At 42.7% G+C, this 23,596-nt stretch overlaps 1 protein-coding gene and 1 long non-coding RNA gene across 4 annotated transcripts in view; one reads left to right on the forward strand and one right to left on the reverse strand.

Annotated features, from left to right (window-relative positions):
- Positions 1-23,596, reverse strand: part of LOC132406253 (cysteine dioxygenase type 1-like) — a 112,730-nt gene that overhangs the window by 3,150 nt on the left and 85,984 nt on the right. The window contains exons 1-5 of one of the 2 annotated variants that reach the window (XM_059991644.1): positions 20,706-20,840; positions 17,717-17,936; positions 5,682-5,759; positions 4,740-4,900; positions 1,811-1,980 (exon numbers count right to left, since the gene is read on the reverse strand). In XM_059991644.1, coding sequence (XP_059847627.1) covers positions 1,811-1,980; positions 4,740-4,900; positions 5,682-5,759; positions 17,717-17,936; positions 20,706-20,736 — 660 coding nt within the window. In that variant the 5' untranslated portion in view covers positions 20,737-20,840. Of the gene's footprint in view, positions 1-1,810; positions 1,981-4,739; positions 4,901-5,681; positions 5,760-17,716; positions 17,937-20,705; positions 20,841-23,596 lie in introns of those variants that run through there. The other variant, XM_059991643.1, reaches the window with a different exon arrangement.
- Positions 15,279-23,596, forward strand: part of LOC132406255 (uncharacterized) — a 48,644-nt gene continuing 40,326 nt past the window's right edge. For both annotated transcript variants that reach the window (XR_009516113.1, XR_009516112.1), the window contains exon 1: positions 15,279-15,758. This is a non-coding gene — a long non-coding RNA (uncharacterized LOC132406255). The remainder of the gene's footprint in view (positions 15,759-23,596) is intronic.

The raw sequence follows: 23,596 nt of genomic DNA on the forward strand, positions 1-23,596 counted from the left end.
TGTGCTATGTTGTGTTGTGTTGCTTAAGATTTCCGCAAGTACAAAATCTTGTGTTTATGATTTGCTACTTCACTGCGAAGTCTCTTTGAGCTACGGCTCCACTGGTTTAAATCTTCTCTTTGACAGTAGTTCAATGATCTCCTCGCTCACTGCTCCCCATCTGTGATCTAGCCTGTACTTCTCCCCTTGCCCTACCTTCTTATTCTGGTTTCTGCCCCCTTCCTTTCCAGTTCTGATGAAGGGTCTTGGACCAAAATATCAACTGTTTATTCCACTCCACAGATGCTGCCAGAGTTGCTAAGTTCCTCCAGCGTTTTGTGTGTGTTGATGTCATTAACAGTGTACTGTCCTTTTACATTTGATTTCTCAAAGTGCCACACCTCACACTGGCCAGACTAAACTCTATCTGCCATCCTTCTACCCATATCTGCAACTGATCAATATCCTGTTATACCCTTTGGTATCCTGCTACAGTATCCACATCATCAATATTTATGAAATCTTCAAACTTACTAACCCACCCATGTTTTCATCCGAGTCATTTTTATGTATATCACAAACAGCAGATGTCCCAGCATGGATCCCCGTAGAACACAATTAGTTATGGACCTCCAACCAGCATGAGAGCCATTGATGAATACCATCTTCTTTCCATAGGCAAGTCAATTCTTGTGATGACATCCATCCTACTCCCATTACAACCTAATAGCCATTATACCACATTGACAAAAGAAATACATGTTCTACAAAAGTGAAGCTTGTCTTCTAGTTCCCTCTACTTCTACAAAGTAGGTTATTGACTGCAATTTCCAAAGAATCTCAGTATTATACTGAGTGCAATTGCTATAGACAAATATAGTCAAGATTTAACAGAGTTCATATCTGCTTCCTTCTGCATGAAGTAATGAGAAGCGGCAATGCATTGAAATTGTAAGTAGCTAACTGTGGGACAATGGCTGGGAATGCATTCTGACATTAATCACCAATGCAAAACATTATGCAATACCAGTGAATGTTGTCAGGGGGTGGTATTGCACCATGGTGTATGGAACATTTCCAGTCATTCCACTGTGGAACACCACTGTACAGTTTCCACATTGTCTATCCATTGGGCATTGTTTCACTCACAATTCCTACATACAATGCTGAGTTTCCCCTTTTTGCTGTTCCTACATGAAGGTTAGACACTTTCTCAAAGCCCCCCCGAAGGAAATCAAAATTAAGTTTTATAGTGGGCAGCACAAAAGGACATGAAACTCTGAATGGTGGCAAGGTTTTTTTTGTACAACTTGTGTTTCAATTACTTCTACTTTGCTCCCGAATGTGCTAAGACTTGTTGGAGAACAGTTTGTCTAAATGGTTTAAATGTCATTGAACATCAATGCACAAGGAAAGCTTGGAGAACATCATGGCTGTCTTGTCCCATTCTCACCTTAAACCCTTGCATATTGTACTCTAAGTAAAAGTCACTGAATAACTGGGAATGGGGTACTACATCAAGTGTTTTGTCTCCAATGAAAATGGAAATGAGGGCCATTTTAGGATCTATACCACCAACTTGGCTAAGAATGCAGTGTGGAAAAGGGACTTGCATACCTTTTTACATTGTCTAATCTGTGGATAGAGCCAGGGAGAGACTGAGTTACTGATACCACTCTTCTAAAAAATAGATCAATGGAGAAGAAACCATAGTTGTGGTCATAAAATCTGCATGGGACTTCTTAGGTGCAAGGGTGCAGAGGACTCTAGATCTGTACATCCCACATTTTATCTGCCGGTTCTTCATCCCAATTCCTTTGTTAAAACTTACAGAAGGAATTATTTCACCATATCGGCTCCAGAAAGTCATCTTGACCTCTTGCTTGTGGCCTGTTCTTTCATCAAAGCAATGGCAGCTGTAAAATGGTGGACTGTACAGGTGGAGGCTGACAGCACCCTCTGTGTGACTCACATTTTCCACACGGTGTAGTCCAATACTGTCTGTGATTGGTAGGGATCAGGGCAGTGGAGGTGAAGAGAAAGCACATATCAATTAGTTTAGTGGAATACTTCATAGTTTACCAAATAATTTCTTTTCTGTTTACACTGGAATGCAAGTCTTGGTGAACATTTGACATCCTGCACAAGTGATATTGATCGTCACTAGCAGCTGTTCAGTTTCAAATAGGTTCACAGGCAATTGAAACAGTGCTATCACCCATAAATTTCCATTCACAGTGGATAGGACGTGCTAACCTTCACAAACTCAAAGGCAATCAGGAATATGTTTCCCCTCTTATTGTGAAATGGGGACACCTCTTTTTCCCTTATTAGGGTGAAAGAGAGCCTATGGTATGTCAAGTACTGGGTGAATGAGTAGTCTCTGGGGTACTGCCAGTCTGTGTCTTTATTGATGTTTTGCTGTACGCTTGAGTGCTCTGTGGAGGGAGCTAATGCTTTTTTTTGTTGGTGGGGGGGGGGCTGTTGTCTTGCTGCTGCTTGTACTTGGGAGGGGGAGGAGTGGGGGCATTGGGGTTCTAACATTTTAACAGTCATTCATTCTTTGGGGCACTTCTCTGTTTCTCTGGGTGTTTGCGAAGAAAAAGAATTTCAGGATGTATATTGTATACATTTCTCTGACATTAAATGTACCTGTTGAAACTTACTGAGCCTATTCTACCTTGTCAGGGTGGGTCTGATATAGGAGTGGGAGCTGGCGGATCACTGGAGTGGTTTGGATAGGGTTAATCTAATTAGTAACAGGTGGGGTGGTAGGATTCTTAAGGGAAGTGCAGGAAGGAGAGAACTAAAGCAGGAATTGGTAGTTTAGACAAGATGTAAGGGAAATAAATAGGCAAAGATAAGCAGTGAAAACAATGACAAAATGTTGAAAAAAAAACTAAAAAGTACTATTTCCAGATGCATGTAGCACCCATGAATTAATGGCAGAAATAATTGAATGGGAATGACCAGTTGTCAATACTATCAGAGTTCCTATTGATCTGTAAACATGATTTACTAGTAAAAACAGATTTGGGTCCCTACAGACAGAGTTATTAGAATTTATAATGTCAGAGAAGGAAATGCAGATAAATTAAACAAATATATTCTGGCTGCCCTTCACAAAACTCTGCCAGAAATACTAGAGAACTAAAAGTCTGAGAACTGAAGGAACTGATATACACAGTATAAAAAAGAAATTACCAAAAAGGTTGCTGAAACTGAAAGCTGATAAATCCCAAGGACTCGACTATTTACATTTAAGAATTCTAAAATAAGTAACTTTAAAAATAGTAAATGTATTGCTTATAAACTTTCAAAATTCTCCTGATTTTGGAATGGTTGCGATTAGAGAACAGAAAATTTTCCACCACTCTTTATAAAAAGAAGTACCAACCTGATTGACTGATAACAATAACAAACTAATAATGTTCTGGCAGAGCATCCAGACCTGCAGTGTTAACTGCTTCCCTTTCCATAACTGCTGCTTGACCTGCTGAGTGTTTCCAGCATTTGCTGCCTTTATTTGAGACTAATAAGGGTGGAAGGGAAAATGCAGGAATTGCTAATGAAGCTATAACAGGTCATCTGGAAAAGAATAACCGGAATGAGCAGAGTCAGCACAGGTCTATGAAAGGGAACTCACTTTTACTATTGGAATGGAGTTCATTGAGGTTGTGACCATTAGAACAGATAAGGAAGAGTCCAGTGGATATAGTTAACTGGATCTTCCAATAAGGAGGTTGATCAACCAGATAACAGTATGTGGATCTACCTGGCAAGGTAAGTGACAATTGGTTAGCAGAGAGAAAAAAAAGGCAAAGAAAGGAAATAAATAGTCCTTTTCTGGTGGGCAGGCCCGTGACTAGTAGGTTACTGAGGGATTGGTGCTCGTGCCCCACAGACATCTCTATCAATAATTCGGCAGAAAGACCAATTGCACACTTTATAAACTGCTGATGATACAAAACGAAGTGGTGTTGTAAGTAGGAAGGAGGATGTAAAGAGGTTTCAAGGGGAAAATAGCCAAGCTAAGAGAATGGAGGAAGAACACGGCAGATTGAATATGAGTTTATGCACATGGGTGCATAAAATTGGTGGGCAAAGGCCTATTACATCATGACTGTGGGGTATTATTGGTTGCAGGTTAGCAAGAAAAATATCTGTTATTAGAAAACTTTCTATGCAAATAGTCAATGTGTCAAAACCTCCTCAAAAAAGCAGGGAAATGAAACGCTGCTTAACAACTCTTAATTGTTCTGCAACTAATACTGGCAGCAATCACTTTAAGACTAATATCTCTCAACTAAATGTTTCCTCACCACCTTAATGAGCATGTGTATATACCTGTACAGCATTTGCTGAAATACATACAAGGTGCTGACAGAATGTGTCATGTGACATTCCACAGACTAGCTAGCTGGTGAGAAATATTGAAGTATATAGAGGTTTGTAAAAGTTAAATCATTATTCTATATGTGTTAGTTTTGCTGAAAATGCAAAAATGCAAGTACTGTTATTGAATTTCATTCAACTTCCTGAATGTGCATGCTACTTCCTAATTTAAGATCTGCTAAAAGTGTTTTGTTTTATGAAATATGGGCGTTTCTTTAATCATTCTGTTAGTGCTACTCACATAATTGACGACTCAAGCCAGGGACTACAGGCAGTGAGCAAGTTGTTGTTAATATGACTGTGTGTACAATTCTTGTCACTTTGCCCATATCAGTAGTGATACATGATATAGTGGAGAAGCTTACCATTGATGTAGGTAACCTCATTTTCATGAAAGGTTTTCTCCCATTTCTTGGTCAGCTCTTGGTTCTCTTGATTAGCGTCTGGGAAATTAAACTGTGTTTCTTTCAGCTCTCCTTTAAGTAGCTTCAGGAAACAATGTGCATTTGAGTGATCATGGATACTGCTGCGGATAAACCAGAGGGGAGGTACTCAGAAAAGTAACACAGTGGCTGGCATGGTTAAGTTTCACTGGAACAGACAAAAGTATGAGTAGAGATAGGCCAGCTCATGTCTGCCCCACTGTTCAATATAATCATTGCCTCCAGGCCTCAATTTCTCTTCTGAGCCACTTCCCATAGTGAGAGAGTATTTACTTCTTCCGTAAATACCTCCAATCCAGCCTCTATTGCTATGTTTTTAAACCCCAGCCCCTAACAATTAAGGCAAATATGTGGTTTTCCTTTTGAATTACAACACCTACAGATTGACTTTTGGTGATTCATGGCAAAAGCATCTACAGATCTCTGTGCATTCCATTCATTCCCAGTCTCTCTCCAGTTAGATAAGAAGCTGCCTTTTGATTCCGCTGACCAAAATGCATTACATCAGACTTCCCAGTATTAAACTCCGTGTGCCAAATTTTCATCTACTCACTCAACCTATGAATATCCTCTTCAAGTTGCAGGTGTCCTCACTGTCCAGCCACCCGTTTTCCTTACATCAGCAAATCTGAATGCCTACAGCTTGTCCCCTCCTTTCTGCTGTTTCATGAAAACTGCCAACATAACCAAGCCTCCAAACCTGATCTTTTTATTTCCCGTTGGACAGAAGAAACAAAAGCTTAAAGACATGTCAAGGACAGTTTCTATTCACCTAAAAATTACTTGACCCCAAAAGAGAAAATATATTAAAGTAAGAGTTCTTTTGAAAAGTGATTATCAGTCTTCTCTTTGGCTTTCATGTACCTGCCATGGCCTTCTCCCCAGCATAGGATCAACAGGTTAAACTTTCCATTGCCTTCATCCACCAGGTTGCGAGTATATCTGCAAAAAGAACATTGATTTCATTTAAGTATGGAGATTAGCTAAATGTGGATCTTTAAAAAATGACAATTTTCCTCTGTTGAAAGATCATGGACCTGAAAGATTAACTTTGTTTCTTTCTGCACAGATGCTACCTGACCTCCTGAACATCTCCATTCCCAACTCCTGGTAGTCCACATAGTGTTTTGCAGAATAATGGCTTCATGGATCACCCAGCCCAATCCATGAACAGGAGGTGCTGCCTCAAGAGATGCAACACTGGTCCCTTCACCTCTTCCCTTCCCACCATCCAAGGTCAAACAGGGATTCACTTGCATTTCTCCCAACCAAGCAAACAGCATTTGGAATTTACATTGTGGCCCTGTGTACACATATCAGATGAGTCTACAAGAGATGATCCTGAGCTTTCAGTTCCCTGCCACCTTAAATTCCCAGTTCATTCTCATTCTGATTGATCAGTTCTGTGGCCTCCTACATAAGACATAGGAACAGATATAGGACAAATCCACTCCACCATTCAATCATGGCTTATTTTTATTTGGTTTCAATCCCATTCTTTCTGTAAACTTCTACAGATGTACCGTGGAGAGCATTCTGACAGGCTCCATCACTGTCTGGAGTCGGGGGGGGGGGGGTGGGGGGGCTAATGCACACGACCGAAAGCAGCAGAGGGTCGTAAATCTAGTGAGCTCCATCTTGGGTATTAGTCTACAAATTACCCAGGACATCTTCAAGGAGTGGTGTCTCAGAAAGGCAGTGTCCATTATTAAGAACCCCCAGTACCCAGGGCATGCCCTTTTCTCACTGTTACCATCAGGTAGGAGATACAGAAGCCTGAAAGCACACACTCAGCGATTCAGAAACAGCTTCTTCCCCTCTGCCATCCGATTCCTAAATGGACATCGAACCCGTGAACACTGCCTCACCTTTTCAATATATAATATTTCTGTTTTTGCATGATTTTTAATCTCAAATATACATTTTTGTCATTTATTTATTTTCTATATTATGTACTGCATTGAACTGCTGCTACTAAGTTAATCTCTGAGACTTCCCGATATTGCTTTGATTTCATTTTCATGTTGTTCTGTGATCTGGTGAAGTTATTTTTCCTAGTTTGTGGAATTCCAAAATTCCAAGAAGAACCACCAAGAGTGAGATGAGTGTACGTTATGTGGGTAGCACAATAAGGAACTCATGCACAAAGGTGGGAGGAGGCTGGGAAGGAGAAAGCTGGTAGGTGCCAGGTGAAAAACCAATCAGAGGAAAGATCAAGGGATGGGAAGGGGAAGCAGGGAGGGGATAGGCAGGAAAGGTGAAGAAGGAATGTAAGGGGAAAGCACTATGTGTAGTAGAAGAAGGCAGAATCATCAGAGAGGTGATAGGCAGCTGGAGGAGGAGGCAGAGTTAAACTGGGATGGGGGAAGGGAGAGGGAGGGAATTACTGGAAGTTGGAGAATTCAATGTTCCTGCCAAGGAACCCCACCCCCTGATCTTTCCTCTTACTGGTTTTTCACCTGGCATCTACCAGCCTTTTCCTTCCCACCCTCCCCCCACCTTCTTTATCGGGCTCCTGCCCCCTCCCTCTTCAGTCCTGACGAAGGGTCTCGGCCTGAAACGTTGACTGCTCATTTCCATGGATGCTGCCTGACCTGCTGAGTTCCTCCAGCATGTTGTGCGTGTTGCTTTGACCCCAGCAACTGCAGTGTACCTTGTGTTTCAAATGGGCAAGTACTTGGAAGGAGTAAGACCCTCATAGTGCACCTGGTAGGGCTCTGAAAACCTGTGCCAACCAACTGGTAGTTTGAGGACATCTTAAAATTTTTACTGTTGCAGTTGGAGATTTCCATCTGTTTCAAAAGGGCAACAATCATACCAGAGCATACCAGAAGAGCAGAGTGAGGTGCCTCAACATCTACTGTGATGAAGTGATTTTAGAGGTTGGTCATGGCTAGGATCAACTCCTGCCTAAGCAGGGACCTGGACCTGCTGCAATTTGCCTATTGCAAAATAGGTCAACAGTAAATACAATCTCACTGGCTCTCCACTCAGCTTTGGATTATCTGGACAATAGTAATACCTGCATCGGGCTAGTGCTTATTGATTACAGCTCTGCTTTCAAAACTATCATACAGTCAGTGTTAATCAACAAGCTCCAAACCCTGTAGCTCTTTAACTCCTTTTGCAACTGAATGCTTGACTTTCTCACTGGAAGGCCAGCCCATTCAGGTCTGAAATAACTTCTTGCTGACAATCAACATTGGCTCGCCTCAGGGATATGTGCTTAGCCCACTGCTCTACTCTCTCTACACCCATGACGGTGTAGCTAGTCACAGCTCAAAGGCCATCTATGAATTTGCTGATGACATAAGTATTGTTGGCAGACTTTCAGACGATGACGATAAGTCGTCCAGGAGTGAAATAGATCGGCTGGTTGAGGGGTGTTGCAGCAACAACCTTGCACCCAATGTCAGTAAGACCAAGGAATTGATGGTGGACTTCAGGAAAGGAAGTCAAGAGAACACACACATAGTCCTCATTAAGGGATCAGCAGTGGAAGGGATAAACATATTCAAGTTCCTGTGTGTCAGCATCTCTGAAGATCGATCCTGGGCCCAACACTTTGATGTAATTACAAAGAAGGCACAACAGCAGCTATATTTCATTAGGAGTTTAAGGAGACTTGGTATGTCACCATTGACACTTGTAAATTTCTACAGATGTACCATTTTAACTGGTTGCATTAGTGTTTTGGTATGGAGAGGTCACTGCACAGGATTGGAAAAAAGCTGTAGATTGTTGTAAACTTAGCCAGCTCCATCATGGGCACTGTCCTACCCAGCATCCAAGACGCCTTCAAATGGCGATGCCTCAAAAAGGCGGCATCCATCATTAAGGACTCTATTATCCAGGATATGCTACCTCTTCTCATTGCTGTCACCAAGGCGGATGCACAGGAGCCTGAAGACACACAACACAACATTTCAGGATCAGCTTCCTTCCCCCCCCCCCCCCCCCACCAACAGATTTCTGAATGGATATTGAACCTTAGATGGGGCAGAGTTTGTTAAGTGTATCCAGGAGTGTTTCGTAAGTCAATACGTTGATAGTCCAAAGAGAGGAGGGACTGTACTGGACCTGGTGTTGGGTAATAAGCCTAGCCAGGAGACAGTACACTTTTAAGGGCAAGATCCTTAACATTGTTGATGAGCAGAGAGAACTTGGGATCCAGGTTCATAGCTCCAAGAAAGTGGCTACACAGGTCGAAAAGGTGGTTAAGAAGGCTGATGAATGCTTGCTTTTATTAGTCAAGGCACGGAGTTCAAAAGTCAGGAGGCTATGTTGTAACTTTATAAAACTCTGGCTAGGCTACATCTAGAGTATTATGTACAATCTGGTTGCCCCACTATAAGAAGGATGCTTGGAGAGGGTGAAGAAGAGTTTTACCAGGACGTTGACTATGATAAGAGGCTGGACAAACTTGAGTTGTTTTCTTTGAATAAACAGAGGCTGAGGGGAGATCTGATTGAAGTTCATAAGATTATGAGAGGCACAGATAGAGTAGACAGGAAGTATCTGTTTCCCAGGGTTGAAATGTTGAATACCAGAGGGCATGCACTGAAGGTGAGAAGGGGGCAAGTTCAAATGGGACATGAGGGGTAAGTTTGTTTTACTCCAAGTGGTGGATGCTTGGAATGCACTGCCTGGTATGGTGCTTGAGTCAAATAAATTAGAGGTTCTTATGTTTAGAGGGTAACCTGGGCCTTAATGCTGGCAATGTTGGCCTGGAGAGAAGGCACTAATATATCAGTTTGCTTGTACTTCCAGTGAACTTGCCCAGCACTGTTGGTATTTTTCCAGGGCCTAAAGGTTCCTGCTGCAGCTAGGCTATCCCAGAAGCATGTAGGAAGGTAGGGGTGAAAGTTCAAAGTTGAAAGTAAATTTATTATCAACGTACATATACCTCACCATACACAACCCTGAGATTCTTTTTCTTTCATTAAATCCAAGAAATAGATAGAATCAATGAAAGACTGCACCCAACAGGAAAGACCTTCCAGTGATCACTGTGGAATATGAGATTTGTGCCTTAATCTTCAAAAACCTTTCTCCTCAATTGAATAAAGGTGGTAGTGAATTTCATCATCTATGTCTGAATTCATCAAGAGATGGCCCCTGAGTCATGGACAGTAGTCAAAAATTTCCAGTGTCTCGCTGTGAATTGTTCTTGTCAGAAAGCTGTGTGGAACAAGAAGGGAAAGTTGGTAGATGACACCGGTCTCAGAAATACTGAGTGTAAAGCCTATCCTTTCATATGATTCAATAAACACACGGAACAAGTTCTGAGAGAGATGAGTCCCTTGAGATGCACAAATGCCTTCTAAATATTGTCAGTGTGCCTGCCTCAACTGCTTTCTCTGGCAGCTTATTTCATAAATGTATGAAGAAGCTTCTCCTCAAGCCACTTTAAAATCTTTCACCTCTCACTGTGAACTTATGCCCTCTAGTGTTTTCTCTTCCATGGGACAACAACTGTGTGTTTTCACCCCATCTATACCCCCATGAATTTATCCACTTCTATAAAGCCATCCCTCATTCTCCAACTGCTTGGACTTTATCTTGTTCCATGTAAGTGCTTAACATTATGCCTGATATTATTCTAGGTCTCGGGGGCATTTAGTCAGCCAATATACCATACCACTGAGCTCAAGCTCTTCCACAATGCATGCTCCCAAATCTTTCTGCAAGGGGCCAGATACTGCCTAGCCTACCTCAGTTTTGTTTAATACATCTCCTTCCTGCAGAAAGCAAAATCCAGGCTCCAACTTTTACTTTAGAAACTATTTTTAGTGTCTTCAGAAAGCTTTGTTCAACTTTCTTTGATAAGTTTCACTCATCGCTTGAACAAGATATGAAGTATTGAAAAATAATAAAATAAAATAATAGCAATAATAATAATAATAATAATAATAATAATAATAATAATAATAATAATAATAATAATAATAATAATAATAATAATAATAATAATAATAATAATACTGAAACTTGGGTAATCACACAGCCCAGATAACATTCTTTCTGCACTCACTTAAACAGAAGGCTCAACTCTGGGTTTTTGCCAGGTTTGTGCTAACTGATCAGAGGAAACCAGATAGATAATCACATCATTTTATCTTTGAACCTTCCTCTACAATGGACGTCTCTGATTGAGGGCTTATTTTGCACTACTAATGTAGGACATGCAGAACTACTTTCTGCACAATAAGGTCACTTGAAATGGTTTTAAACCTGACCATTCTTTCCATAGTGTTTGGTGGAATTATCATAACCAAATGCCCAGGAAAAAGTCACTTTAAAATATTACACATCAATTGGACAAGACAAATAAACCAAAAGAATGACTTAAAAGAACAAGGAACTCCTTCATAACCAATATACAGTACATCTAAAGTCTTTGGTGAAACTGCTGGAGTAGAGTTTGAACAATAGTTTCCTGACTCATATGGAAACAGAAAATGCTGCAAACATTCTTATAGGTCAGGTCATTGAACCTGTTTTTCAAAAAACTGTTTTGCAAATTGTCAATATTCCTCCTTTTGGCAACATATGGCTAAAAGAAACTTATGACCATTTCAACTGTCGGTGGTTGTGATGTCTCTGGTATGCAAGAGACAACAAAATGTTCAAATACAAAATAAATAAAGAAATAATAAATATCAAGAACATGTGATGAAGAGTCCTTGAAAGTGCGTCTATAAGTTGTGGGAACAATTTAGTGATGGGGCAAGTGAAGCTGAGTGAAGTTACCCCCGGAGCCTGATGTTTGAGGGGTAATAAGACCATAAGACCATAAATATAGCAGGATTAATCCATTTGACCTATCATGTCTGCTCCGTCATTTCATCATTGCTCATCAAATTTTGCTTACAGCCCCAATCTCCTGCCTTCTCCCCATATCCTTTCATGCCCCAATCAATCAAAAATCTATCAACCTCTGCCTTAAATATACATAAAGACTTGGCCTCCACAGCTGCCTGTGGTAATGAATGTGGCTAAAGAAATTCCTCTTTAATTCCGTTCCTGAACCTGGTGGTGTATAACAGAAAAAGCAGGAAACAGTCAGCAAGTCAGCAGCATCAGTGGACTAAGAAATAATGTTTTGGATGGATGATCTTCCATCAGAACTGAAAAGTTGGAAATTAAATGTTTCTTTTCTAAGTTGTGGAGGAGGGGAAGCAATGGAAGGGGGTGTCGTTTGTGATAGATTGGAGACTTAGGGCCACTGAATAACACATAGTTGTAGTGCTGGCTTAGAGGAGGTTTAAGCTTGTTAATTACAGCTGACCACTCTGGAGTTAATGCAAGAAAAGATTTGTGTAAAGAAATGTGGAGGGAAAAAAGAGAGAAATCAACGTTGAAACTGTTAGATGTAAAACTGACACTGGAAATTTCAAACAAAACCACAAACAATCAAAATACTCAGCAGTCAGGCAGCGTTAGTGGTTAGAGATAAACAAGGTTAATACTGCTTATTGATGACTCATTCATAGTCAAAAACACTATCCCACTCAAAACTGACTTAAGCTTGGAAGAGTATATTCAACATTCAAAGTAAATTAATTATCACCATATACAAGCCTGAGATTTGTTTTCTTGCTGACATACTCAGTAAATCAAAGAACCATGACAGAAGCATTGAAAATCTGCACACAATGGGGCAGACAAACAACCAGTGTGCAAAAGACAGCAAATGTGCAAATACAATAGTAAGAAGAAAAATAATAATTATTATTATCCAGAACATGAGACAAAGAGCCCTTGTAGAAACAGTTCAGTGATAGGGCAAATGAAGTTGAGTGAAGTTATCTACTCTGGTTTAAGAGCTTGATGGTTGAGGGATAGTAACTGTCCCTGAACCTGGTGGTGTGATTCCTGGGACTCCTGTACCTTCTTCCTGATGGCAGCAGTGAGAAGAGAGCATGATTCAGGTGGAAGAGTTCCAGATGATGGATGCTGCTTTCTTGTGATATCATACAGCAATGAGGGGAGAACTATAGCTTTATAAACCAGAAGCCTAGGGTTGGTCTTGTGATCCTGATCTTCAAATACCCTCTTTCTCAGCCTGGCACAGGCTCCATTTGCACAGCCTATTCTGTGGTTTATTGCAATGTCAATGTTGGCTCTCAGAGAAGGAAGACTACCAAGATATAGGACATGATCACTGTTCTCCAGAGGGATGTTGTCAACTTGGATGGTTGGAGGTTTAGGAGTTTGATCTGGAGCAGGTTGGTGCATGACTCGATGTTTAGATCAAGTCCCAGGAACTTACCCCCTTGCTCAAATCACCCCTCCTCCTCACTTGGTGGATGGTTCTATACTGTGTGGCATCTCCTGGCATCTTGCTGGGTGCAGGCCAAAGTTCAGTACTTCGTGGATTGAGAGGGCACAGTCCCGAGGAACATTCTTGGTTCCTGTCCAAAGACATCCTGGGCAAATCTCTCATCTGAAGCTTTCAGCAGGCAGAGGACTGCGACGCCTCAAGAGCTGCACCTGGGAGGGGGCTCTGTCACAACCAGGGATTCTGCTGCAGGATCTTGGTGTCTGCACAACAGATTCGACTATTGCACTCGTGCTCACATTTGAGCTAATTAGTATTCCATTACAGAGGTATTTAAACAACAACACAAGAGGTCAGCAGGAGATGCTCATGGAGTGAGTACTGTTTTGGATTCGCTCCATAACCTTTACTTTTTTTAACCTTTGATCACCCTTATTCAGCCTATTTTTACCTATACCGAAAGTTTCTTTGTTAATTGTTTTTGGATTTACTGCCAAGAGTTTGTTGTGAACTTTTGAAGATATGCAAACAGAAATGTCTCTCAGGTCTAAGGGACGGGATCCCGGACGCAATCCGAACGGTAATGGAAAAAAACATGCTCCGACACAACAAACTCAATTCACTTTTGAATTGTTTATGGAGGTTTTGGATAAAAAATTTGCTGAACTACAACAATTTTTTAAAAGAAGATATAAAGGCTTTTCAAGAGTACATGGTTAAGACGGATTTAGTAATTAAACAGCAACAAGATCTTATTGCGTCTCTGCAAGAAGATGCTCGGAAGCGAGATTTGACTATTGGAAAACTGCAACAGGATTTAATTTCGACCATTAAGCTGATGGAAGCCCTTAAAGCCAAGAGTGACGATTTTGAGAATCGGTCCAGAAGACAGAACTTACGTATACTTGGTCTTCCAAACAACAACACACACAAAATGCTGGTGGAACACAGCAGGCCAGGCAGCATCTATAGTGAGAAGTGCTGTCGACGTTTTGGGCCGAGACCCTTCGCTCCTTTCTTTTTGTTCTAGTCTTATCAATTCTTGTCCAAAAACAGAAACGCTCCCTGCTTACCCCCGTCCTTTTTCAGGAAAGAAGACTACTGTTTCGACTGATGCTGTTAAGGTAGTGGTATTGATTTAGTATTTAGTTATTGCTTCCAGCCATAGAGTTGGTCTTAACTTCCACTTTGAGAGGTTTAGTTAATGGCCCTGTTGGCCTTGTGCAGTGTTTCCTCAGCTTTATTAACCTAATGCCCTCTAAAACACCTTCATACTTGCCAACGTCCCTCTGAGGCACAATATACTTTCTGGCACACCCATAGTGTAAAAACATGTCCAACGTGAGAAAAATGATTTTGCTTTAATTTTTTTTCATCTTTAAACCTAGCTAACACAGTACTTGTGAGCTGTATAGTAGCTTCGATATCAATGTGGTTTTTAGCAAGAGTTTGAAATAGCTGGTTCAAGTTGTGACAATAACAGCTTAAGTTCCCACGAACAACAATATTCAAGCAGCTTCTGGTTTTTGTGTGCGGTTCATTATACTGAAGTATGCGCATCTCTCTCTCTCTCTTTCTATCTCCTCTTCCTCTGCCCCACCCCCCACCACCTCTAGTAAATGGTTAAAACTATCTCCCTGCACCGGTTACAACCATTCCCTGCGCGCATGATTTTATTTAATACTGTATCTATATAGTTGTGCGCACACGCAACAGAGAGCACTTCTGATACGGCAGACATTGTTCATCTTTAACCAATTGTATGAGATTTTCCACACTTTGCTATCATGTTGATAATATTATAAAAAAACGAGACAACTCTCAACATGCAGAGTTAAGGTAATAAAAATTATCAAGGTCATTTTAGCTTTCTTGGCAAATGACTGGAGTGTGCCACCCTTTTCAAATGCTTCTTTCATCTTCTGGAACTGAGTAACACCATAAGTCGCCTTTTCAGTGGCTTTCACGGAACTGTTCCTGCAATCTTGATGGCTTCACGGTTTCATTAGCCAGCACAGTATTACCAACAAGGGTATCAAAATGACTTGTGATGCGTCTAGTGTGGTAGTACAGCGCTTGTCGCTCTCACTTTCAGCTTCCACTGCTAACTGGCAGTCTTGTAAAAAGGAATGCTGAATGTGAAAGTCTCTCCCTGCTAGTACATAGGCTCTCCAACAGCAAGCCTCCTGTAGTGCCTCCCTGCTGGCGACACACGGGGACTGAACTGCTCAAGCTGAACTACAGAGGAGGGGGAGGAGATCTGGCCATGCACTCGTAGCACGCCGGTGGGTGGACACAACCTTGTGCTCGAGAACCACTCCCCAGCTATGGGTAAACAGCCCCACTACATTGTGGGCAGGCTCGCGAGAGACGAAGGCTCCGGGAGTAAACCCAGACAGCAACTCCGGAGTGGGGACCGCTAATGGATATCATTGAACATCCTTCCGGCAGCTCCTGCAGCGCAGCTGGTGCAGTAGGTTTCCTTTGGTCTGCACGTTTGAGGCCGAGAGGGGGATCTTGATGACTGGGCATCCTTCCACCCAGGCTTGTGATGATGATCGTCATCACCCATCGTCCTTCGAGAGAGACAGATGCCAACCATTAACAAGAAGAGACGTCGCCGATCTGACGGGAACGGAGAGAAAACCATTCTCCGGGTATGTAACATAATTTTGACGCATTTTCTGTAGTTTCTGTTTCTTAGCAGGATGGGAATTAAAGGCTTCACCGCCTTCACTCACAGAGATCACTCCGTACGTATGTGTACATCATTAACAGCGGTAAATTAAAATAAAGACATTAACACAACTGGGAACGTCTATCGACTCAGCGAGTTGATACGGTCGATCAGGTCTTGTGCCTCAAGTTAGGGTGCCGCTTACTGCCACCCCCCCCCCCCCCCGAGAATCTTGAACGCCGCCTGCGGAATTCTATTTCCCCTTAGGAACACGTAACCGCCTCCTTGGGAATTACTGGCCTAGCGTTTATTATCCCCTCCCCCCTTTAAAATCTGCAACAGTTTTCATTAAAGTCAGGACTGCTGTCTCCCTCTCTCCGACCTTGGGCCACCTCCGAACGTTTTGACACTTTTAGTTTGTCTCCGATTTCCAATTTTTTTTAAATTAAAAAAGAAGTATCTCAGTCGAATATTTCAAGCAGGCTAAAACATGAATTTCTTTTAAACAAAATCTGACTACTTATTTGTTGCACAAATGACTGACACCGTGTGAATAGCTCCTTGGACGAGAGATGAGATGGGAAATAGAGCTACACGATCTCTGATGGAGTTATTAGGTATTCTGTTGCTGAGTACCACAACAAACTTAGACGCTGTAAATTTCATAAGGTACTTAAATTTATCATCAGGAAGTTAAATATGTAAATTACAATATAACTGTATAGGTTTCTCAGGCAAGTGTCGGTATTAGGATAATGTGGCTTGCTGCAAAAGTGCAATTTAAAACCGTGGATTCATCTGATTTCGTTTTTAACGCCTGGAATTATAATGCAAAATCTCTAAATCCTGCATTGGTCCATCACAGTGTTTGGAGAATGCAAATTGCGTGATTTGTTTAACAGGACGAGACACTTGACGGGTGTACACATATTCGGCAATTCTTGCTTTCATTTACTCTAATACCAGTCACCAAAATAAATGCCATACCATATTATATTTTGTTCATTTCTTTTTCAATTCCTGCTGAAACATTGTTTACATTTACATTATTTATTATTATATTGTAATTTGCCCTTTACTGTGCCTATTGTCTTGTTTATTAGTATTTGTACTGTCTTGCACTGTTTTGTGCACTTTATGTAGTCCCGTGTAGGTCTGAAGTCTAGTGTAGTTTTGTGTTGCTTCATGTAGCACCATGGTCCTGGGGGAACGTTGTTTCGTTTTTACTGTGTACTGTACCAGCAGTAATGTTTGAAATGGCAATAAAAGTGACTTGACTTGACTTGACTATATCCCGACGATGAATGTAGCCCCTTCTCCTTAAACAACATAAGCAGTTATCCACATAAACAGCTTCAGCCTTCCCAAGGTTTCTTAAGTGGGATTAGTGATTTCTTTGAAAAAATACCTCTTTCGAATGTATCACCTATGCTTCAAATATAATGAGGTTTTAGTAATAATAAAAATGTAATGTTGCGTCAAATTTTTAGTCCCACTCGCAAAGCCAGTGTAGTAGACACCTTAACAAACTTTGATTGTTACTCTAAACCTTGGATTAGTCTCCCAATCTAGATTTCACCCATAAGCAAACGGACGTGTGAGCTGGTACAGCAGAAAAGAGCCGATTATAAGCTGTCTATTACATATGACTGAAATTTCATCAATTCATAACAAGGAAAAGAATATGTTTGGAAATTCGTTTTCAGGAAACAAGCATACACAGCCCAGTGTGCCTGATTCTAACCCAGGTTCCAAAGTCTAATTCTAGAGCATTTTTGAACTGAAACAATAACACTGCAACATTCTCAGACCAGATTTCTTCTAATTCATGAGATCTATCTGTGCAGTTTTGAAATTCCAAGACAGGTTTCCGAGGCACTGTTTATAAACCGCTCGCCAGAATGCCTTCTGCCTATTTCTATCAATTTAAATGATTACCTGTGACTGTCGAACTTTGCGTATTTACGCCAGTCTGCGGGGTTACTTTTATAAGATTCCATCAGTTCCCGCAGATCCTCCACATTGACTTTATCGCTGGAGAACACATCATGGAGTTGTTTGATCAGGTCTTCGAGAGTCTCAGGTGTTTTGAGATTTGACTGATCCATACTGCTGTTTACTTGATTCTCGTTCTCTCGGTGAACGGATTTAGGCAGATCTGGATTAAAAAAAGAAAGCGGGAGACGAAGGTTTATAAAGAGCTTGGGCACAGATATGGGCGGGCCTTAGAAAAGAAGGAGGAGCCGCTATGCATTAAATTGTCCCCTGTTATTTATCACCAGAGCAGCTGACAAATAGAACCTGCGTTCTGAGCCATTGACTCAAAATATGGTCCGCAGGTTCGCTGAAATATGTCCCTGTATCAAAGTAATCTCAAATTATGCTAAAAGCGCTTTGAATTTCTTATTGTCAACACATTCTCGATGACGTAGTGAAATTGTATAAATTATTTACATTCTCCAGGTTCAAAGATACCGGATGCATTCCACAGCTATGGCAATGACTATATTGTTTCACTTTTAAGGGATTGTAGGATTCGCTTTCCCGTAATTCATTCTATTTAATGGAAAAGGAAAAGGAAGTCCCAAGTTATCGATAATTTGGATTTCCGTCCATTTCGGCTGCTCTAAATGATCGCACCACGATCAATATCAGTTATCCATGCAATAAGCAGGTTGGCAGAAATATGTTTTTGTATCAAAGTATCTTAAATTGTGCTAAAAAGCGCTTTAAATTGTTAACAAGTCCTCAAGGACGCAGTGACATTTTATAGCTTAATTGCATTCTCCAGGTTCTTGAGATACCGCTGAGGAACCGCACCGCAGCAATGATACTCAGCTAAATGCAACATGCAGTCTCACTGCTAATGAATTGCAAGATTCGCTTTCCCGTAATTCTCTCTGGCTAGTGCAAAAATAAATCAGCATCTCCTAGGCACCGAGGGTTTGGATTTCCTTTATTTCCGGTGCACTAAATGATTGACATGAGTACAGGTACCAAAAACACCATCTGTTATCCATGCGTGAAAAAAGTAATTTGATTTAAAGCACTTTATTTTAAATTACGGTCTGCCTTGCAACCAGAATCACACATTAACAGGGGACTTTTTGTTTCCCAACTTGCATGGTTTGCATCCCTTTCAACTCTGCATGGCTGCTGATGCTTTGCTGCTCTTCACTCCCACGGGGACCCTGACTGAAGGCACACACCCGATCGCATGCAAACAGCAGCAACCCGTACTGGGACTGCTAGAGTGAAACAGAGGCGTAGAGGCGAGTGTCAGAGATGGGTGGACTAAGTTAACATAACACTATTTTGTGGTTACTGAGGAAGGGTGTTACTGCAAGAATCTGCCAACCCTGTATGTTGCAGACTATGGGTGTAGAAGGCTGGGATTTTGCCTCAGCAAGAGATACCCAACCTGTTAAATCTTGGATGTCACCATTTGAACAGAAACATAAGGGAGATGTGTACATATATGCTGCCACATATGTATATTCACGTGTCATGGCATTATGCAACTTGGAAACAGACCCTTTGACCATCTCGACTGAATTAGTCCCGTTTGGAGTCATAGGGTCATGGTCATTTGTCTGTATTTGACCCATATCCCTCTAAACCTTTTCTATCAATGTATCTGTCCAAGTGTATTTTAAACAACATCATTGTACTTGACCCTACAGCTTCATCTAGCAGCTTGTTTCATATCCCCCCCCCCCCCCCCCCACCGTGCGAAAAAGTTACCCTTTAGGTCCTTTATAATGGTTCCTCATTAAAACAACAGCCTTTAGTTTAAGACTTAGTTTAACACCATAATTCCCTCCAGGCTAGAGAAGAGGTTCAGAGACCTCAGCATTCACCCTGCTTTGGGCAGCTGGATCCTGGACACTGTCAGATCACTGGCAGGTGGGAAGAGTGGGCTCCCCCACCTCTGTCCCCAGTCCTCAACACAGGAGCCCCTAGGCCTGTGTCACCACCCACAGCTCCAATTAAATTAAATTTGAAGAAGATGCTACATTCATTGGCCTTATCTCAAATAATACTAAGGCAGCCTACAGAGAAGAAGTTGTCACCCTGACACAGTGGTGTCAAGAAAACAACCTCTCCCTCAATGTCACAAAAACAAAGGAGCTGGTTGTGGACTACAGGCGGAATGGAGACAGGCTCATCTCTATTTACATCAATGATCTGGGTTGGAAGGGTGAACAGATTCAAGTTCCTTAGAATTCCACCAAGGATCTCACTGAGTCTGTATAATGGCACTTCTTTCACCTTGGTTGGTTGAAGTTTTGCATGAGTCCCTAGATCCTAAGGACTTTCTACAGAGTATCGTGACTGACTGTATCATTGTCTGGTATGGGTACTGTACATCCCTCAATCACAGGGTTCTGCTGATAGTGGTGTGGACAGCCCAGCGCATCTGTGTATCTGAACTTTGCACTGTTCAGGATATTTACAATGATAGGTGCATAAAAAAGGCCCGAAGGATCATTGGGGACCTGAGTCCCCAACTACACACTGTTCCAGCTGCTACCATCTGGAAACGGTACCACAGCAATAAAGCCAGGACCAACAGGCTCCAGGATAGCTTCTTCCACCAGGCCATCAGACTAATTAATTCATGGTTACACAATTGCATTTCTAAGCTAATTTGACTGTTCTGTTGTACAGTATATCTTACTATATACTTAATATTTTGTTACAAATTACTATAATTTACACATCACACATTCAGATGGAGATGTAGTGTAAAGATCTTTACCACTCACACATGTGAAGGATGTAAGAAATAAAGTCAATTCAATTGGCATATCCATTTTGGGAAAAGGTGTCTGACATGTAACTCTCATATGCTTGTCATAATGTTATATGAGGTCACCCCCTCTGCTTCCAATGCTCCAAAGAAAACAATCAAAGTTTAACCAACCTCTCCTAATAGAGAATGCACAGAAATCCATGGAACTTCCTGGTGAATTTCTTCAGCACCCTCTCTGAAGTCGGTATAACCTGCTGACAGTGTGGTGGTCAGAATTATACATGTTACTCCAAAGTTACTAAAGTTTTTTTTTACAGCTGCAAAATTATTGCCAACTTTTATCCTCATTAGTCCAACTAATGAAAGCAAGAATGCCACATACCATCTTTACCATCGTAACAGAGAGCAATAGACTTGCACCACAAGATTCATCTGTTCAGGAATGTTCCTGCTATTTGCTGCATTATTTCCTCTTGCATTTGACCTCCTTTGACATCTCACACTTGTCTGGATTAAATTTCATCTGTCATTTCTCTGCTGAAATCTAAATCCTGCTGTATCCTTTGACAGCCTTGTTTGTTATCCACTAGTGTTGGTGTTATCCGTGAATTTACTAATCAGCCAACAATATTTTCATCCAAATCCTCAGCATGCAACTAGGAACCAGCTTGCTTTCTGGAGAAATTGAACCCAGGTTGCTGGTGTTGTAATACCTTTGTGCTAACCGTTAAGCAAATACAACACATAAGCAGATTGTTCTCCTAGAACGCTGAGCTACCAATCCTGAGCAACACACACTAAAAGCTGGAGGAAATCAGCAGTCAGAATTCCTTGTTAATGATTAACTGCCAATCCTGATGAGATTGCTGCTGTCAGTGGACACTGGATTGCAAGCCAGGAGCAGAGTACAGTGCTCAAAAGACAAAAAGATAACTCTTTTGTATGAGCCGAGAGATGCTACATGTGATAAGGTCACTCTCATACAAGAGAAAGGCAATGACATTCCATAACAGAGTTGTGCACCCTTTTGGGCAAGTATGCTTGGCTACACACGGAGCTGTCTTTGAGGACAGTAGGCTCAGATGCTGGTCTGGTGGAGCAATCTGAATGCCAACGGTATCCAGAGAGAAAAGCAGGGGCAGAGGGAACTGCGTAAACTCCAGACAGAGTTGCAGCAACTCCTCCTTCTGCAGTCGAGGGGGGTGAATGTCGGGGAGGAGCTTCGGGAGGTGAAGGGCTGGCAGGCCCAGCACTTTCCCGCCAAGTCCTCCAAGATCATCTTCCGATCAAGGGTCCAAACCGTGGAGCAGGACCAGACGTGCTCACGATTCTTCTTCCAAAAGGTGCACAGGGGGAGCTCTGTGATCCACAACCTTAAGAAAGAGGACGGCTCAGTCGCGTCCTCGCAAACAGACATACTGAGGATCTGCAGGCCCTTCTATGCCGGTCTGTACGGAGAAAAGGCCACAGACTCCACAGCCTCCCGCAACTTCCTGTCATCTATCACGCAGGTCTTAGACGACGGCAAGTGGGAGAGTCTGGAGCAGCCACTGACCCTGGACGAGCTGACTGGCTCCGTCCGTTCCTTTGAGTCGGGTAAGACTCCAGGACGCGACAGCTTACCGGTCGAGTTGTATTCGGCTCTGTGGAAGCGGATGGGCCCCGACCTGCTGGAAGTGTACAATGCTACGCTGCTGGCAGGCAGCATGTCAGAACCCATGAGGAAGGGCATCATCACCCTCATCTACAAGCAGAAGGGGGAGAGGGAAGACATTAGAAATTGGAGGCCCATCTCACTCCTGAATATGGACTACAAGATCCTGTCCAAGGCTATTGCCAATAGGGTCAAGTCTGCTCTGGGACAGGTCATCCACCTGGACCAAACCTGTGCTGTACCGGGCAGGAAGATCTCAGACAGCCTCGCGCTGCTGAGGGACACCATCACCTACGTGCAGGACAGAGGGGTGGACGTCTGCCTGGTCAGCTTGGACCAGGAGAAAGCCTTCGACAGGATATCGCACACGTACACGGCAGATGTACTCTCCAAAATGGGATTTGGGGAAATCCGGAATTGGATCAAACTGCTCTACAAGGACATCTGTAGCGCAGTCCAGGTCAACAAGTGGGAAACAGACAGCTTCCCCATCAGGTCTGGAGTCAGGCGGGGCTGCCCTCTCTCCCCTGTCTTGTTCGTGTGCTACATGGAACCCTTTGCCGAAGCCATCAGGCAGGATGAGGGCATAGGAGGGGTGACGCTGCCAGGCAGTGGAGGGACCAAAGTCAAAACCTCCCTGTACATGGACGACGTCACCGTCTTCTGCTCTGATCCGAGGTCAGTTCGCAGGCTGATCAGCATCTGCAAACAGTTCGAGCAGGCGTCGGGGGCCAGGGTCAACCGTACAAAGAGCATGCTCTTTGGCAACTGGCCCGACCAATCCAGCGTTCCCTTCACCATCAGGGCTGATCACGTGAAGGTGTTGGGGATCTGGTTCGAAGGGGCCGAGGCGTGCAACAAAAACTGGCAGGAGTGGACTGCCAAGGTCAAACAGAAACTGGGACTGTGGGGAGGGCGCTCCCTATTGATAGCAGGCAAGAACCTGGTCATCAGGTGTGAGGTGCTCTCAGGGCTGCTGTACTTGGCGCAGGTGTGGCCAGTCCTCTGCTCCTTCAGCTTGGAGATCACCCTAGCTGTTTTCACATTCGTCTGGGGATCCAAGATGGAGCGGGTCAGATGGACCACCATGCACAAGTCCCTGGACAACGGGGGCAAAAACGTCCCCAATGTCGCCCTCACCCTGATGGCCAGCTTCGTGTGTGGCTACATCAGGTTGTGTGTGGATCCCAGGTACGTGGGCACCAAGTACCACTACGTGCCCAGGTACTACCTGTCGCCCTGGCTACGAAGGATGGGTCTGGCCCCTTTCCTGCACAACACCCCTGTCAGCTGGTCGTTGCCGCCATACCTGTCCTTCGTAGAGAAGTTCTTTCAGGTCAACGCCTTTGACCACAGGGCCATCAGGCAGTGGTTGGCACGGAATGTCCTGCAGACACTGCAGGAGAAG

This window comes from Hypanus sabinus, chromosome 16 (genome assembly GCF_030144855.1).
Source record: "Hypanus sabinus isolate sHypSab1 chromosome 16, sHypSab1.hap1, whole genome shotgun sequence".
Classification (NCBI taxonomy): domain Eukaryota; kingdom Metazoa; phylum Chordata; class Chondrichthyes; order Myliobatiformes; family Dasyatidae; genus Hypanus; species Hypanus sabinus.